General features: G+C 34.1%; 1 protein-coding gene across 1 annotated transcript in view; it reads left to right on the forward strand.

Moving 5' to 3' along the window:
* NBEAL1 (neurobeachin like 1) overlaps window positions 1–16,751 on the forward strand; it is a 173,884-nt gene that overhangs the window by 70,940 nt on the left and 86,193 nt on the right. Inside the window, 9 exon segments of the mRNA XM_044913621.1 lie at window positions 1,672–1,757; window positions 5,820–5,909; window positions 6,662–6,830; window positions 7,279–7,412; window positions 8,116–8,275; window positions 8,382–8,484; window positions 9,241–9,397; window positions 10,877–11,035; window positions 12,895–13,054. Of these exon segments, the coding sequence (XP_044769556.1) occupies window positions 1,672–1,757; window positions 5,820–5,909; window positions 6,662–6,830; window positions 7,279–7,412; window positions 8,116–8,275; window positions 8,382–8,484; window positions 9,241–9,397; window positions 10,877–11,035; window positions 12,895–13,054 (1,218 nt within the window).

Below are 16,751 nucleotides of genomic sequence, written 5' to 3' on the forward strand. Positions count from 1 at the left end.
CTGGATGTTATAATTCCAGGATCAAGTTTCCTTCAGGCTTGGTTTCTGTTGATGACTCTTCCTGGCTTGTAGATGGCTACCTTCTCAGTGTGTCCTCACATGGTGTCCATCTTCCCTTGGTGTATGTGCAAAAAGAAAGATGTCTATTCCTCTTCTTATAAGGGACATTATTTAACCTTAGTTACCTCCTTAAAGACCTTATCTCCAAATTATAGTCAGTCATATAGGGGGTTAGAGCTTCAACATATGAGTTTGGGGGGACATAATTCAACATATAATATTGCCAGTACTTTTGACAGATTTTAATAAATTGTTGAAACAAAATATAAGCCTGTGTTTATAAGAAATCATATGACTGATTCTAAGATCATGTAAGTCTTGTTCTAGAACTGGTCATTTTTATAATTTATATATTAATGTACCTGAAGAAATGAGGACAGAAGAATTAGGAGACCTGGATAAGATTACAAGCTATTTTTGTTTTGGCTTTTTCCTTTTCTTTTGGCTGTGATTTTAAAGATACACACTGATTGTTATTATTGGATCATAACTATTTTCAAAGTTATATCTGTATTCTAGTAGGATGTTCAGGAGGTAAACTTCTAAGAATTCATATATATTAACTGCAGAAGAGCTATTATATGTAAAAATGTCTTTTTTAGGTTACATAGGAGTTTTGAGTTGAATGGGACTGCCTAGACTTTGAAAGTTTATATTAGAACCTTATCATTACTGTAAAACTCACCAAAATATTTGAAAGTGATCTAAAATCTAAATAAATTATAAGTTAATAATAAGTCATTTGGTGTAGTCATTACAGCTTATATAGTTTGGATTTTATTTTCATAATTTTTCCAACTTATAATTCTACTCTTATAAATAATAATAATTTGTTGTATAGTCTTCATAATGATTGTTTTGAAGGGCTGCATAATATTTCATTGAATCTATATTGCATGACTTACTTAGGTTGTTTATAATTTTTAATTTGATATAAACTTCAAATATGAAATAATATGAACTCTTGTACTTTTAATGTTTTTCCTTATTTGGATGGGTTTACTTATGATAAATCCCAGGATAAATATTCAAAGTGTTCGAATTTTTTTTTTTTGGCTCTCAATACATGTTGCCTAATCAGTTTCCAAAAGGTGTATACCAGTTCACAGTGCATACTAGTAAAACGTAAGTATACTAGTTTCGCCACAGCCTTACTAAGATGGAATGGTCAGTACTATTTCCTCCATTTTTTGATTTAAGATGGAACCTTGTTGTAATTTGTATTCTTTGATTTTTTAGGAAGTCCTGTTAATTTACTGTTCAGTTTCTGTGATATCTACTCACATTATTGGCTGATTATTTTGCTGTTTTGTCTTATAAATTTAAATTACATTAGACAAGCTAATAGGTAAATTTTGTTATATTTGATGTTAGTTTTTTAATACCATATAAAATTTCCTTTCTGTAGTGGAGATCAAACCACTCCCCAGCTTTTCTAGGTTTTAGACGAACTGGAGGTGATGGAAAAATAAAATTCATGTTGGCTAGTATGTTTTGACTGTGTTGAGTAGCTTGAAACAACTTAATTTTAAATTTTATCTAATTACACAGAACCAAAGAGGCCATATATATTCAGTGATGTTTGTGTATATGTGTATAAATAATTTTCAGGTCCAAACTGTTTAAGCCCATGGAAATTTCAGGAGTCTGACATGGCTGAACTGCCTGGTAACATCCTTCTTCATTACACTGCAAAGGTGAGAGTAAATGCATGGAGTGTGTCTAGTTGTAACTATGCTGTGAACTAAAATTCCTTTTTTGTTCCTTTTGTCATTTCAATGGATAATTGAGAAAGACAGTCTTGAATTTCCATTAAAAATTACTAATTTTCAAAAGAAGAGGAGAAGCAATAAAAATTAAGGTGTACTTCTCAACTAGGATTCAAATGTTAATCATTATGTCATCCCAGTAGGATGAGTGGGAATTGTTGTGGTGGGAATTTGTACTAATGAATTGACGTCAGTGAATGAAACTGTTTAAACTTAATATTATCCTACTTTTTTGGAAGGAGAGATTAAACAGAATTATGCTCAACATTTTTTTGTTTATTTTAAAAATTATTGCAAGAAAACAAACCAAAAAAAATTGAAATGTTTATTTCAGAAGGAGAAAAAAGAAACTACTTACATGCATAGCATGCATTGTCCTTTTTCCTTCAAAGACCTACCTAGCGAAAGTAATTAAGGTCAGCAAGGGCTGAGGGAAAGATCAAATGTAGAACTGGGAGGAAGAAAAGGAAAAATGGCGTAAACAACATTAGTTGTCTTCATTATACTAAACATTGACCCAGAAGATGCTTTTTGTGAGATTATACACTGTAGAATTTTTTTTCTAGGTTAGCCAGCTAGTACATGGTCATAATTTATTACTTTGAGTTCTTATTTGTGATATTTGACCTAATAAAATTTACCTATCATTTTTATTCCCCTTTTATTTTTATTAATTTCAAGCCTAGAGAAGTTGAAAGAATGGTAAACTGAAATTGTGTATACTGTCCACCTGAATTCACCAATTATTAACATTTTGCCATACCTGTTGACTTTGTCTCCAATCTTTTGTGAAGGCAGATTGACATAGCTATCAGACACTTTACCCCTAAATATTTCTATGTAATCATTAACCTACCTAGGAAAATTATCAGTAACTTACGTACTATATAACTCATTCAGATTTTCCCAGTTTTCCCAAAAATATTTTGTTTAGCCTTTTAAAGACTTAAATCTGGATCAAGGTTCATGCCTTGCATTGGCTATAATGTCTCTTGGGCCTCCTATTTTTTTAGTGTTTGCCTTTTGTAACACTAACTTTTTCCAGAGATATGTTTGTCTGCTGAACTAGACTTCAAGTTATTTTCTTCGCAGGAACTATATCATATATATTTATTTTCACTCTATTGTAAGTAGATAGGAAAGAATTGAATTTAATCTCACTAAGGTATTTGTATTTGGTAGTGTATTTGGTATCTCACATGTTCTAGACATGTGATAGCTGAGTCTTTTTGACATTATGGTTGTCATATTCTCTTTTCAAATTTAAACTTGATAACATTAGGTTGAATTTTTACTATTGGAATTTCCAGCAGTAAAAATTCTGTAATAAGAAAATAGCTGGGGCACCTGGGTGGCTCAGTTGTTAAGCGTCTGCCTTTGGTTCAGGTCATGATCCCAGGGTGCTGGGATTGAGCTTCAGGTCATGATCCCAGGGTGCTGGGATTGAGCCCCACATCTGGCTCCCTGCTCCAAGAGAAGCCTGCTTCTCCCGCTCCCACTCCTCCTGCTTGTGTTCTCTCTCTCAGTGTGTCTATCTCTGTCAAATAAATAAATAAAATCTAAAAAAAAAAAAAAAAAAGAAAGCATTAAAAAAAAGAAAATAGCTATTATTGTTTTTCTTCAAGAAACTCAGTATGACAAATATATGCAATAAACAGTTTCTTGGAAGACTATTTCTTGAAAATGGTGATAATATCATGATATGAGGGTTCTATGGTTAACAGAGTTTGGGGAAATGTTGTATTCTGTACACCCATTTTGGAGATTGATAATACACTTGAAAAAGCTTATTAGAATCTTGTTAGAAACTAGTTTACTTTTGTTTTATCCTACTTTTTCATCAGTTATTTGAGCATAGAACATGTTCTGTTTTTTAATCTCACAAGTGCTAGTCTGGGAAAAGCTGCTCCAGAGGATTTTTTGACAGTCAACAATTTTTCTTTTTGTACTCATTTGTAGGAGGTGTTAAACCATTCATTGTTGATAATTTTTTGTGTCTTCTCCAAGCCAAGAATTGTGCTGAACTTTCAGGATATAAAGATGAATAAAGTGTCTGACTTTAAGAAGCTTGTAACTTAAACTGAAGTAAATATGAAAAAAAAAAAATAAGTGCAATATAATTTTATGAGCATTTTTCTTTTTAGCTACCATTTATTGAGTATTTACACTATATTAAGCACTATGCTAAATGTTTTACATGTATTGTTTCACTTAACCCTTCACAAAAACTCTAAGGGGTATATGGTATTACCTGTGTCTTTTATAAGCTCTAGTTTTCTGAGGCTCAGTAAAGATAAGTAACTTGCCTAGCCTCACAATTCTAGTGAATGGTAGTGCTGGAGTTAGAACTCAGCCTATTTAATGCATATTCTTAACCACTATACAATATTTCTGTGTTGGAATTATGTACAAAATACAGTGAGCAACAAAGGTGAGTGGTTGGTTTTTTCAGGAGGTTAGAAGATTGTGTTTTAAAAGGAAGAGTTGAGTAGGGATGTGCCAGGCGTAGCAAGCAGCATCTAAAAGGCACATACTGTAAAACTGGGATCTACATTTTTTGGGTTTAGGGCACTAAGCAAGCAGGAAGAAAAGATGGCAGGAAATTAAATTAGAGGGCACATGGAGGCCCGATGATAGCAAACCTCCCATGCCAGGCTAAGTAGGCAGTGGACAGGACAGGATTTTGAGGAGAAGAACAAAATATGATAAGGTTTGCATTTTAGAGAAAGGTCTCAAGTTGCACTATGAAAGCTGGATTGGAGGGATAGGAGGTGGGAGGCGGCCATGCCATTAGGAGATTTATTGTGTGAGGATAGGTCATAGATAAACAAGACCCAAACTAAGGTAGTAATGGGAGAAAGACATTTCTGTCTCTGAGACTAATACAGTTTTACATTGAGTTAAATGTAAACTCAGCTTACATTTGTTTTATTAAAGCGTTTTTTTTCTCAGTTGCCTTAAGAAGAAAGCAACTAATGCATCATTTGTGCTAAAATTTGTAGGGTTTTTGTTTTTTTTTTTGGAATGGTGATTGGATTCAAGGATGCTTCATTATCTGCAAATTCACAGATTGAATGTGAAGTTATATGCTTTATAATTCTTTATGGAAGTTAACAAATAAGTTTGACAATTTCTAGGATGATGGACTAGACTCTGAGTATGAATATAACCAGAATTGTCAATAACATGAAAGAAAATAGTGTCTTATGCCTGTGATTGGATTTTTATATCATATTTTTCTCTTTCGTGATTTCTGTATCACATTTATACACATATTTTATTTGTATCAATGAAATTATGCCTAGCGAAATATTGATGGGAATAAAGCATTGAATTTTTTGAAGAGCCAAAAATATGTTTGCATATATTGGTTTAAAACTTTTATTTTTAATTTTTTTAACTTCACAGAATTAATTTGGTTGAAGTATAGTTGACACAACAATGTTACATTAGTTTCAGGTGTACAACATAGTGATTTGACAAGTCTGTATGTTATGCTGTGCTCACAACTGTAACTACCATCTGTCACCATACATCACTGTTACAGTACCACTGACTGTATCTCCTATGCTTTACCTTTTTTCCCTGTGACTTACTCATTCCACAGCTGGAAGCCTATATGTTCCACTCCCCTTCACCCATTTTGCCCATGACCCCCTCCTCCCCTCCCCTCTGGCAACCATCAGTTTGTTCTTAAAAGAGAAAAAATTTTAAACTGTGGTGATTGGTGAGTAAGTTGTTGCTATAACTCATCGGTTGGATGGCAAGCAGCAGTGACTTAGTTTTGATGAGTGAGTGCTTTAGAATCTAGTCCCTCATTCTTTTAAGAGGCAGTCAGAATAGTAATACTAAACTTGATGTTGTAAGCATCTTATCATTGATTATAATATATACCCTTTTAAATTATGGTGAAATGTTTCATATATAGTTAAAATTATGTTTTGTCCTCATTGTGCTTAGATGTTTGCCATATTTTCCTTTTATTCTTAGGCCTGCAAAAATTCAATCTGTCTTGATTTATCTACTAATTGTTTGCATGGAAGATTAACAGGAAACAAAGTAGTGAACTGGGACATTAAGGTAAGTTAATGATGAGCAAAAGTATGAAGAGGGTTGTTTAATCAATGAAACTGAGTCTAGATGGTAGATCAGAACATGTTAGCAGTTAATGATGGCTAACCTAGGGTAGTACCCAGTTTGTCAGACACTAAGCACTCCTTTATTAGCTTACTTAATCCTGCTACCAACTTTACAAAGTGGGAATTATTATTATCCTCATTTTACAGATGGAAAAATTGAGGCCAGAGAGATTAGTAACTTGTTAAAGAATATGGACTGTATTTTGTTAAGCTATGCAAAACAAAATAGTCACTTTGAACTTCGGTTGAAGCCACCCACTTCACCTTTTTTGTTAAGTGAAAGGAGAGGAGTCAGTCATATTTCTACCACCAAATGTATTTTTTCCTTAATTTATTTTGTTGTTCATTATACTTGATTGCCTTACGACAGTTGTTTCCTCTTATATCATTAGTGTTACATTATAAAGTTTACTTATGGAGTCAAATTTGGATTGCCTGTGTTTGGAATCCCTAAACTTTGGAAAACAAAGGTGCAGTAAAAATGGTCTGGCATAGTCTTGAATATTGATTATGGTGACCCCTGTGGCTACTCTTTAAAGCATCTGCCCAAACAAGGGTTCCTTTACATTAGATTATCCTGTACATTGCCCAAAAGTTTAGTAAATTTTAACCTCGTACACGCTTGTGTGAATATTAAATGACAAAATTGTCCTTGTTTTTTAAGATTAAAAAATTGTAGTTTTCTTTTTTCAGGACATCATAAACTGCATAGGTGGATTAAATGTACTGTTTCCTCTGTTGGAACAAATCAGCCACTTTGGTGAAGGACAGATTTCTGAAGGAATGAATGAAAGTTCAGTTTCTGAATTAATAACGCCTGTAGAAGGAGATTGGGTCATATTGACCTCCACAAAGGCATCAGGTATTAAGATGAAATTAACACAAAATAGTCATTGAGAAATTTGATAATTGAAAAGTAGTTAAAAATGTCTTGCCACCATTAGGAAGAAACTTAACCATTTGTAGCTGAAGCAGCCCATCCCTAATTTTACTAATATAATTCAAAAAGTTCATAATGCCTTAGTCAAAAAAATTAAGAAGTTGGTTTTACTCTTGACTATCCTTAGTTTGTACTATTAGTGGAAATATGACAGAATTGCTAAATTTATGGTAGAGAAAATATTTGCATGTGTATGTAAGTATACGATATGCAGTCACTGCTTTCTCTGATACTTGCATTCTGCAAGTGACCTTTGGAAGCAAATTGCTCAACCAAATTTCTTCTTTGTTACAATATGCATTATAACATGGAAAATGTGATGTAAAAGTGATTAATTATGATAATTAATGACATGTTCACAATTCCTCAGAGTCAAGATTAGAAAGAAATTTAATTGCAACATTTATCTTGATTGTGAAACACTTCATTCAAAGACATCCTATCAACCAGGACAATCTTATTAACTGCCATGGAGTTGCCACTCTTGGTGCCTTACTTCAGAAGGTGAGCTAGTTAAACATTTGTAGATGTGGCTAATGATTGTAATTAGCAGTTTGTCTTTAGAAGGTTTTTCTTCTTACTAAGTAAATTTTTTTTAAATAACACTATTATGGTTTCAGTTATATTAGTGAATGTAATTTTATTTCACAAGCAGATTTTTGAAACCTACTTTGGAATCACCTTTTTACAAGAATTACTCATCTTATATAATAGTATATAATCTTTAATATATAGGACTTTGTTAGTATTGGTATTTGGGATATTTGATTAAGAGTGTCTTAGGAGGGGCGCCTGGGTGGCTCAGTCGTTAAGCGTCTGCCTTCGGCTCAGGTCATGATCCCGGGGTCCTGGGATCGAGCCCCACATCGGGCTCCCTGCTCCGTGGGAAGCCTGCTTCTCCCTCTCTCACTCCCCCTGCTTGTGTTCCCTCTCTCGCTGTGTGTCTCTCTGTCAAATAAATAAACAAAATCTTTAAAAAAAAAAAAAAAAAGACAGAGTATTATGTCTTAGGAATATGACATTAGGAAAATATGTTCTAGTGTACATTGGAAAATTAAAGTTTTTATATTTTTGTTTATATTTTTTATTTGTTTATATTTTTGTAACAGAGATTCTCATATAGTGATGTTCTGAATTAATCACTTGAAATTAAATGTAGCTTAATGATAATTGAAATTTACAGAACCCTTATCTGTTTGGATTTCAGGTGCCAAGCTCCTTGATGGATGTTAATGTACTGATGGCAATTCAGTTACTAATTGAACAGGTATCATTAGAGAAAAATATACAGCTCCTGCAGCAAATGTATCAATATTTACTCTTTGACTTCCGTATTTGGAACCGTGGAGATTTTCCCTTTCGAATTGGTGAGAGCAGTCCGTTGGATCAAATTTTACGTTTGTTTTAGAAATTTATAACTACCTGTGGGATTTTATTTTAGGTGTTCATTTAAGAGTGAACTTTGTATTTTAGGTCACATACAGTATCTTTCCACCATCATCAAAGACAGCAGGAGAGTTTTCCGAAAGAAGTATGGTGTGCAGTTTCTCCTCGATACACTTAGGATTTATTATGGGTATGATGTCCTTGCTCCTTCTTAGTTTGATATTGTTTTCTGCCTGCTGGTTGCTTGGAATGTTTAGATTATTTATAAATTCTGATATCCTTTAACTTAAGAAAGACAAGAAAGTGTGGAGGTTAAAATGATGAACAGTGGATCACATAGATTGGGTTTGAATCTTGTGTTTCATTAATTGTCTGGCTGTAGGCAACTTAACTTTTCTGTGCTTAAGTTTCCTTTTTTTTTTTTTTTTTTAAAGATTTTATTTACTTATTTGACAGAGAGAGAGATAGCGAGAGCAGGAACACAAGCAGGGGGAATGGGAGAGGGAGAAGCAGGCTTCATGCCGAGCAGGGAGCCCAATGCGGGACTCGATCCCAGGACCCTGGGATCATGACCTGAGCCGAAGGCAGACGCTTAAACGACTGAGCCACCCAGGCGCCCTGTGCTTAAGTTTTCTTGTCTGTGACAAGGAAATAATAAGCCTATGTTTGTTTTGAGGATTAAATTAATGCATTAATAACATGTAAGGCACTTAAAACTATGTCTGCCACTTACTGTTGTTTAAATATAAGCTATTTTAACTATTTATATCTTTGTCATTGAAACCCAAGGTTTTCCTTAAAAGGAAAAAGAAAACAAAGATACCATGAATTCTAATAATTACATGGAAGCATCTTTTTTTTTAAACTGTGGGTTCTTTTGTACAAAAAGGCACTAAAATGTAAACATTTTACATTTCAATTCTTGCACTTTTACTTTCTCTTTCAGGAGTGATTGTAAATATAGTGAGCTGTCTCTAGATGACGTTCGAACAATAAGGACTTCTTTGTATGGACTAATTAAATATTTTCTGTGCAAAGGTGGAACTCATGAAGAGATACAGAGTATTATGGGTTACATAGCTGCTGTCAATGAAGAAGAACAGGTATTATGCCCAAGAAAAGTCTGTTTTTTCTTTTTCACACTTAAGTTGCTCTCTCATCTTCTTTTAAAATTACACGTATATTAAACATTTTAACAGTAAAATGTTTATTATGTGAAATACAATATTATGCAGTTAAAGAAGTAAATTTTAATCTCCTAACTGAAAGTTTAATAAAATAGATGGTAATACAATAAAATATTTTAGTTAGCTAGAAAGTAGTATCTGGAAATAGTTGTTCTGGCAGTTCTGAAGACTGTTTTCATAGGCCACATCATGTATATTTACCTATCATCAAAGATACTGGGCAGATTTCTAACATGAATTTTAACATAGGTTCATAAAAATTTTTCATAAAGAGTAAATTATATTTCTATTTTTAGATACTTTTACATACATTATTCATTTATACCTCAGAGCTACTCTTTAAGACAGTGGTTCTCAATGTATGGTTCCTGACCAGATTTACCTGGGAACTTGTTATAAATGCATACTTACTGAACTAAGCCTTCCAGGTGTTTATGGTGCATGAAAAAATTTGAGAACCACTGATGTAAAATATACAGACCAGGAATTAATCTTCCCACTTGCACATTTGGAGTACATGTTCAGATAGATTAGGTGACTTAAAAAGTCATACAGCTGACAAACCTGCGAATAGAACCCAGGTGTATTTACTGCTATTTCTGTGCTCTTTCTGTATACCACTCTCAACACCAAACTTGAGTATCCTTAATTTATGTTGACTCAACTATTTTTGCTCTTTGATGAAGTATTCTTTGTGTACTTAGATATTACATGACTTCATAATTGATATTATATAGATGAGTTAACTTAAGCTATTTCCCCATAAGGTTAGTCTACTTCAGAAGCTTCTTTTTATCTAGAGTAACCAGTAGCCATCTTATTTCATGATAGCTGTTGTCACCCACTGTGATTCATTGCCAGTGATATTTTCTTGGTCAATTCAGTCAAAGAGGTATTTATTGTAAGCTTACTATATACATAGAATAATACTAGATATTATAGGTATGTTACAATGAATGAATTAGCATTCTCTTAGCCTAACAGAGGCAAGGGTGGATAAGAGAGGTTTATAAATAATTATGAAACAAACAAAGACTATGATAATAGCTATAAGAGAGAAACAAAGTCCTATGAGGTTTTCATAGGAGAGTATTACATGTTGAGGAGACCAGGAAGGGCTTTATGGAAGACATGGCTTTTTATGTGGCTAAAGCAATATAGGTATGGCTCAGCAGGTGAATATGCATATTGAGAGGATATACAAAAAGAAATAAGTCAAAAGCATAATGGTGGTAAAAGGCAGGGCTATTTCAGAAGACATCAGACCATTCAGTTAAGCTCTAAAACATTAGTGTATATAGGATTTAGTTTAAGTAACTGTTTGTGGTTTATGACTTTATTTGTGCTTCCATATATGAGTGTGGTTGTTTGTTTTGTGTTGTTTAATTTTAAAAGCTCTTCGGAATTTTGGATATGCTCTTCAGTCTCCTCCGTACCAGCCCAACTAGAGGTCAGCTTTTCTTACTGCTGTTTGAACCAGGAAATGCTGACATACTTTATGCCTTGCTCTTAAATCAGAAGTACTCTGACAGACTAAGAGAAATAGTTTTTAAGGTATAAACATTTCTTAAGCATCTTTATATTTGGGGACATTTGTGAGTATATGAATTTATTTGTAAATATCCATTTTATGAATGTAAATTCTTTTTTCATATCTACTCTAATTTTAAATTGTTGTAGGGGTACCTGGCTGACTCAGTAGGATAAGTGTCCAACTCTTGATCTCAGTTCAGGTCTCAATCTCAGGGTCATGGGTTCAAGCCCTGTGTTGGGCTCCATGTTGGGCATGAAGCCTACATTAAAAATTAATTAATTAATTCTGCAGTCCGTTTTGATATATATTTTTCATGTTTTGAACATTTAAAAACTAATCATATTGTAATCTGATCAGTTTAGTGGAAGATCCACTTTGTTATATCATCCTCAGTATAAAACCTCTCATTTCCCTTTTTTGCCTTTTTTTAAAAAACATTTTTTTAATTTGAGTATAATTGATACACAATGTTACAGTAGTTTCAAGTGTACAACATAGTGATTCTACAAGTTTATACATTATGCCCTGCTCACCACAAGTGTAGCAACCATCTGTCACTATACAATGTTACTACAATATCATTGACTACCTTTTATTCCCTGTGCTCTTACCTTTTACTCCTGTGACTTACTCATTTCATAACTAGAAGCCTGTACCTTCCACTCCCTTTCACTAATTTTGTCTCATCTCTCTTTTGACTTAACCATGGGTCTATGTGGCAGGTCAGACATTTTAGCAGTTAATTATAATCACTAACCTTATGTAGTACCCACTATTTGTCAGGCCATAAACATTCTTCATATATTAGCTAACTTAGTCCTTTCAAAAACTTCATGAAGTGAATATTATTAGTCCCATTTTACAGATAAAGAATCTGAGGCCAGGAGGTTAGTAACTTGTCAAAGGATAATGAATATATTTTGTTGAGCTATCCATAGTAGTCACTTTGAGCTTCATCCACTTCACCTTTTTTGTTTAAAAAAAAAAATAGAGGAGTTAGTCATATTTCTACTTATTCATAATGCCTGATTGCCTGTGACATTTGTTTCCTCTTATATCATTAGTGTTACATCATAATGTCTACATATGGGGTCAAATTTGGATTGCCTATGTTTGGAATCCCTAAACTTTGGAAAACAAAGGTGCAATAAAAATGATCTGGCATAGTCTCTCATGAGTATTAATTATGGTGACCCCTGTGGCTGCTCTTTAAAGTATCTGCCCAAACAAATGTTCCTTCATGGAGATTAAATGTTAATTTCTCCAAAAATGGCCTTATATGGATTGTTCATCATATTATTCTGCCAAAATTACCCTTTCCGTAGGGTTTCAGTATGTCACTTTTAAAACGTTGATCTCACTTCAAAAAGTATGGGATTACTAATTCATTCTCCCATTTTGGCATATGGATGTGCTTCACAAAATGTTTCCTTTTCTTGAAAAACATTTTGATAACTGTTACATAAATGTTACATAAATTACTAGGTTGATCTCAAAGTATCTTTTTCTCTTTTATAACATACTTTTGTTTTTCATGGAGGCTATAGGGCTTGTTTCTATCTAAGCCTTAGCCATTAAAAAGGAAATTTTAAGTTATTTCTTTGATCTGCAAGAAATATATGTAAACTACAGTTTTAAATATATTAATTATTTAAATACAAATGCATTTTAGTTCAATTTCTTCTTAAATCCATTTTTTAATGAGAGTATGATTCGGAGTATTCCTCCCTGTTACTGCTGGGTTTGTTCGTTTGTTACACTTAAGGAATAAAATGATGCTCCAAAATGATGCTTGTACAGTAACATTATATTCAATATTAACTTAAGTGACTGTTCTTAGTTCTCTGTATTGAGAAGTATATATTACTGCTGTGACCAGGTTATGGAACAAATGTTGAAATGCACAAATGTTTATGAACGAAGTAAACAACGTATTCGGCTCAGAGAAGTTGGCTATTCAGGATTGGGACTTCTTCTTAATGAAGCACCCATTAATACCTCTCTCATTAAAAGCCTCATCAATCAGATTATAAATACAGGTATGACTAAAGCTGATAATACTGATATATTTAAGAAATGGTCTTCATAGTAGCATAATTCTATTTGATGGTTCTCAATTTTTTTTCTAAAGGGTTGTTTTCCCTTTTCTTCCTCAGGTTACTTTTTAATTACCTATTATTTGATTCAGCAGGGCTTTTTTTGGGGTACTATTTTTTACTTAACCTTTTTTGTTTTTGTCTCCCCAGGGCATAGTATAGTGCCTTACTTGGTAGGTCTTCAGTGATTGTTTATTGATTGATCAGTAAATAACTGAGTCCTCTGTAATAAGAAAAGGATGCTAGAGAAAATACATACAAAACATTCTGTCTTTTTCTTTGGGGAGCTTAAATCTTTAATTTCAGATATTCTTTCAGATAATCTTTTTAGTTTCTCATTTTTTTTTTAATAAAAGTTTTTTAGTACTTACTACAAACTATAGTGTTTATGTCAGATGCTAAGGGTTCAAAAGGTATAAGATAAGGTTCTTTGTTTAAATGGTTTATCTTCTCATTGATAAGGATATAACATATAAGACATGTACATAAAAAGATAAATAATAGTACAAGAACAAAACAGTATGGATAGTGTGTTCAGGCAACCAAAAGAAAAGAGCAGTTATTTAGGGCTTACTCAGGAGACTGTCAAATATTCTAAATCTATTTTCTTTGTAAAATTTAAACATATCTATAATTCTTATTTTTTTAAAGATTTATTTATTTTAGAGTGCACGGGTGGGGAGGGGCAAGGGAGAAGGAGAGAGAATCCTCAAGCAGACTCCCCGACACAGGGCTTGATCCCAGGACTCCGAGATAGTGACCTGAGTCAAATTAGCTGGTTAATCAGCTGAGCCACCCAGGAGCCCTTCTATAATCCTTATTTTAAATGAGACAGTTATTTCAGCATTTATATAACTATTACCCACAATTCATTCTTTGAGAAAGAACTTGAAAAAGGAGAAGATACCTGGAAGCATCACAGTTCTTGATTTCAAACTATACTTCATAAAGTTATAGTAATCAAAACAGCATGGTACTAGCATAAAAACACACATAGACCAGTGGAACAGAATTGAAAGCCCAGAAATAAAACCATATATATCTGGTCAACTAGTATTTGACAAGGAATCCAAGAATACTCAGTTGGGGAAAAATAGTCTATTCAATGAATGGTGTTGGGAAAACTGGATATTCATATGCAAAAGAATGAAAATAGACCCTTATCTTACACCACTCACAAAAATTAACTTGAAATGAATTAAAGATTTAAATGTAAGCCCTGAACCATGTAACTCCTAGAAGAAAACCTGAGGAAAAGTCCTTGACATTCATCTTGGCAATGACACTAAAAGCACAAGTGTTAAAAGTAAAAATAAACAAGTGGGACTTTATCAAACTAAAAAGCTTCTGCACAGCAAGAAAAACCATCAACAAAATGAAAAGGCAGTATACAGGATGGGAGAAAATACTTGTGAATCAAATATCTGAGAGGGGATTAATATCTAAAATATGTAAGGAAATCATACAACACAGTAGCAAAAAAAATCCAATTAAAAAATGAGCAAGGTACTAGACACATCACTGGGAGCAAGAGAAACAAAAGCAAAAATGAACTATTGGGACCTCATCAAGATAAAAAGCTTCTGCATAGCAAAGGAAACAATCAACAGAACTAAAAGGCATCCTGTGGAATGGTAGAACATATTTGCAAATGAGGGTTAGTATCCAAAATCTGTAAGGAACTTATTAAACTCAACACCCAAAAAACAAATAATCCAGTTAAGAAATGGGCAAAAGACACGAATACGCATTTCTCCAGAGAAGACATCCAGATGGCTAACAGACCCATGAAAAGGTGCTCAACATCACTTATCATCAGGGAAATACAAATCAAAACCATGATGAGATACCACCTCACACCAGTCAGTATAGCTAAAATTAACAACACAGGAAACAACAGGTGTCGGCAAGGATGCAGAGAAACAGGAACCCTCTTACATTGTTGGTGGGAATGCAAACTGGTGCAGCCACTCTGGAAAACAGTATGGAGGTTCCTCAAAAAGTTAAAAATAGAACCACCCTACAATCCAGCTATTGCACTACTAGGTATTTACCCCAAGGGTACTAAAATCCTGATTCAGAAGGATACATGCACCCTGATGTTTATAGCAGCATTATCAACAATAGCCAAACCATGGAAAGAGCCCAAATGCCCAACAACTGATGAATGGATAAAGATATGTGTGTGTACACACACACACACACACATACACACACAATGGAATACTATTCAACCATTAAAAAGTGAAATTTTGCCGTTTGCAATGACGTGGTTGGAGCTAGAGTATATTATGCTAAGTGAAATAAGTCAGAGAAAGACAAATACCATATGATTTCACTCATGTGGAATTTAAGAAACCAAACGGATGAACATTCGGGAGGGAGGAAGAAAAGGGGGGAAACAAATCATGAGAGACTCTTAGCTTAGAAAACAAACTGAGGGTTGACAGAGGGAGGTGGGTGGGGGATGGGATAGATGGGTGATGGGTATTAAAGAGGGCACTTGTTAAGACGAGCACTGGGTGTTACATGTAAATGATGAACCACTGAACTCTACTCCTAAAACCAGTATTGAACTTTATGTCAACTAAAAAAAATTAAAAAAAAAAAAAAAAATGAGCTAAGGGCCTGAATAGACATTTTTACAAAGACATACAGATAACCAGTAGGTAGATGACAAGGTGCTCCACATCTCTAATCATAAGGGAAATGTAAATCAAAACCAGGAGATAGCATGTCACCTGTTAAGATCGCTATTACCAAAAAGACAAAGGATAACAAGTGCTGGTGAAGATATGGAGAAAGGGAAACCCTTGTGCACTGTTGCTGGGAGTGCAAATTAGTGTGGCCACTGTGGAAAACAGTATGGAGGTTCCTCCAAAAATTAAAAATAGAACTATCATATAATCCAACAATCCATCTTCTAGTATATAGCCAAAGAAAATGAAATCGCTATCTTGAAGAGTTACCTGCATCCCCATGTTCATTGCAGCATCATTTATAATAGCCAAGACCTAGAAGCAATCTAAATGTCTGCTGATGGATGAGTGGATAAAGTAAGTGTTTGTGTGTGTGTATGTACACACACACACATATATATGAATATTATTCAGGGGCACCTGGGTGGCTCAGTTGATTAAGCGTCTGCCTTCGGCTCAGGTCATGATCCCAGGGTTCTGGGATCGAGCCCCACATTGGGCTCCCTACTTGGCTGGGAGTCTGCTTTTCTCTCTCCCTCTGCCGCCCCTCCCCATGCTTGTGCATGCTCTCTCTCAAATAAATAAATAAAATCTTTAAAAAAAAAAAGTATATTATTCAGCCATTTGTAACAGAAGAACCTGCAGGGCATTATTCTGCTAAGTGAAATAAGAGAGGACACATACTATATGGTCTCACTTATAGGTGAAATTAAAAAAACCAACCTCCTGGGGCCCCTGGGTGGCTCAGTCGTTAAGCATCTGCCTTCGGCTCAGGTCATGATCCCAGGGTCCTGGGATCAAGCCCCGCACCGGGCTCCCTGCTCGGTGGTGAGCCTGCTTCTCCCTCTCCCACTCTCTGCTTGTGTTCCTGCTCTCACTATCTCTCTATCTCTGTCAAATAAATAAAATCTTAAAAAACAAAAAACAACCTCCTAGAGACA

Source organism: Neomonachus schauinslandi, chromosome 3, assembly GCF_002201575.2.
Source record: "Neomonachus schauinslandi chromosome 3, ASM220157v2, whole genome shotgun sequence".
NCBI lineage: Eukaryota > Metazoa > Chordata > Mammalia > Carnivora > Phocidae > Neomonachus > Neomonachus schauinslandi.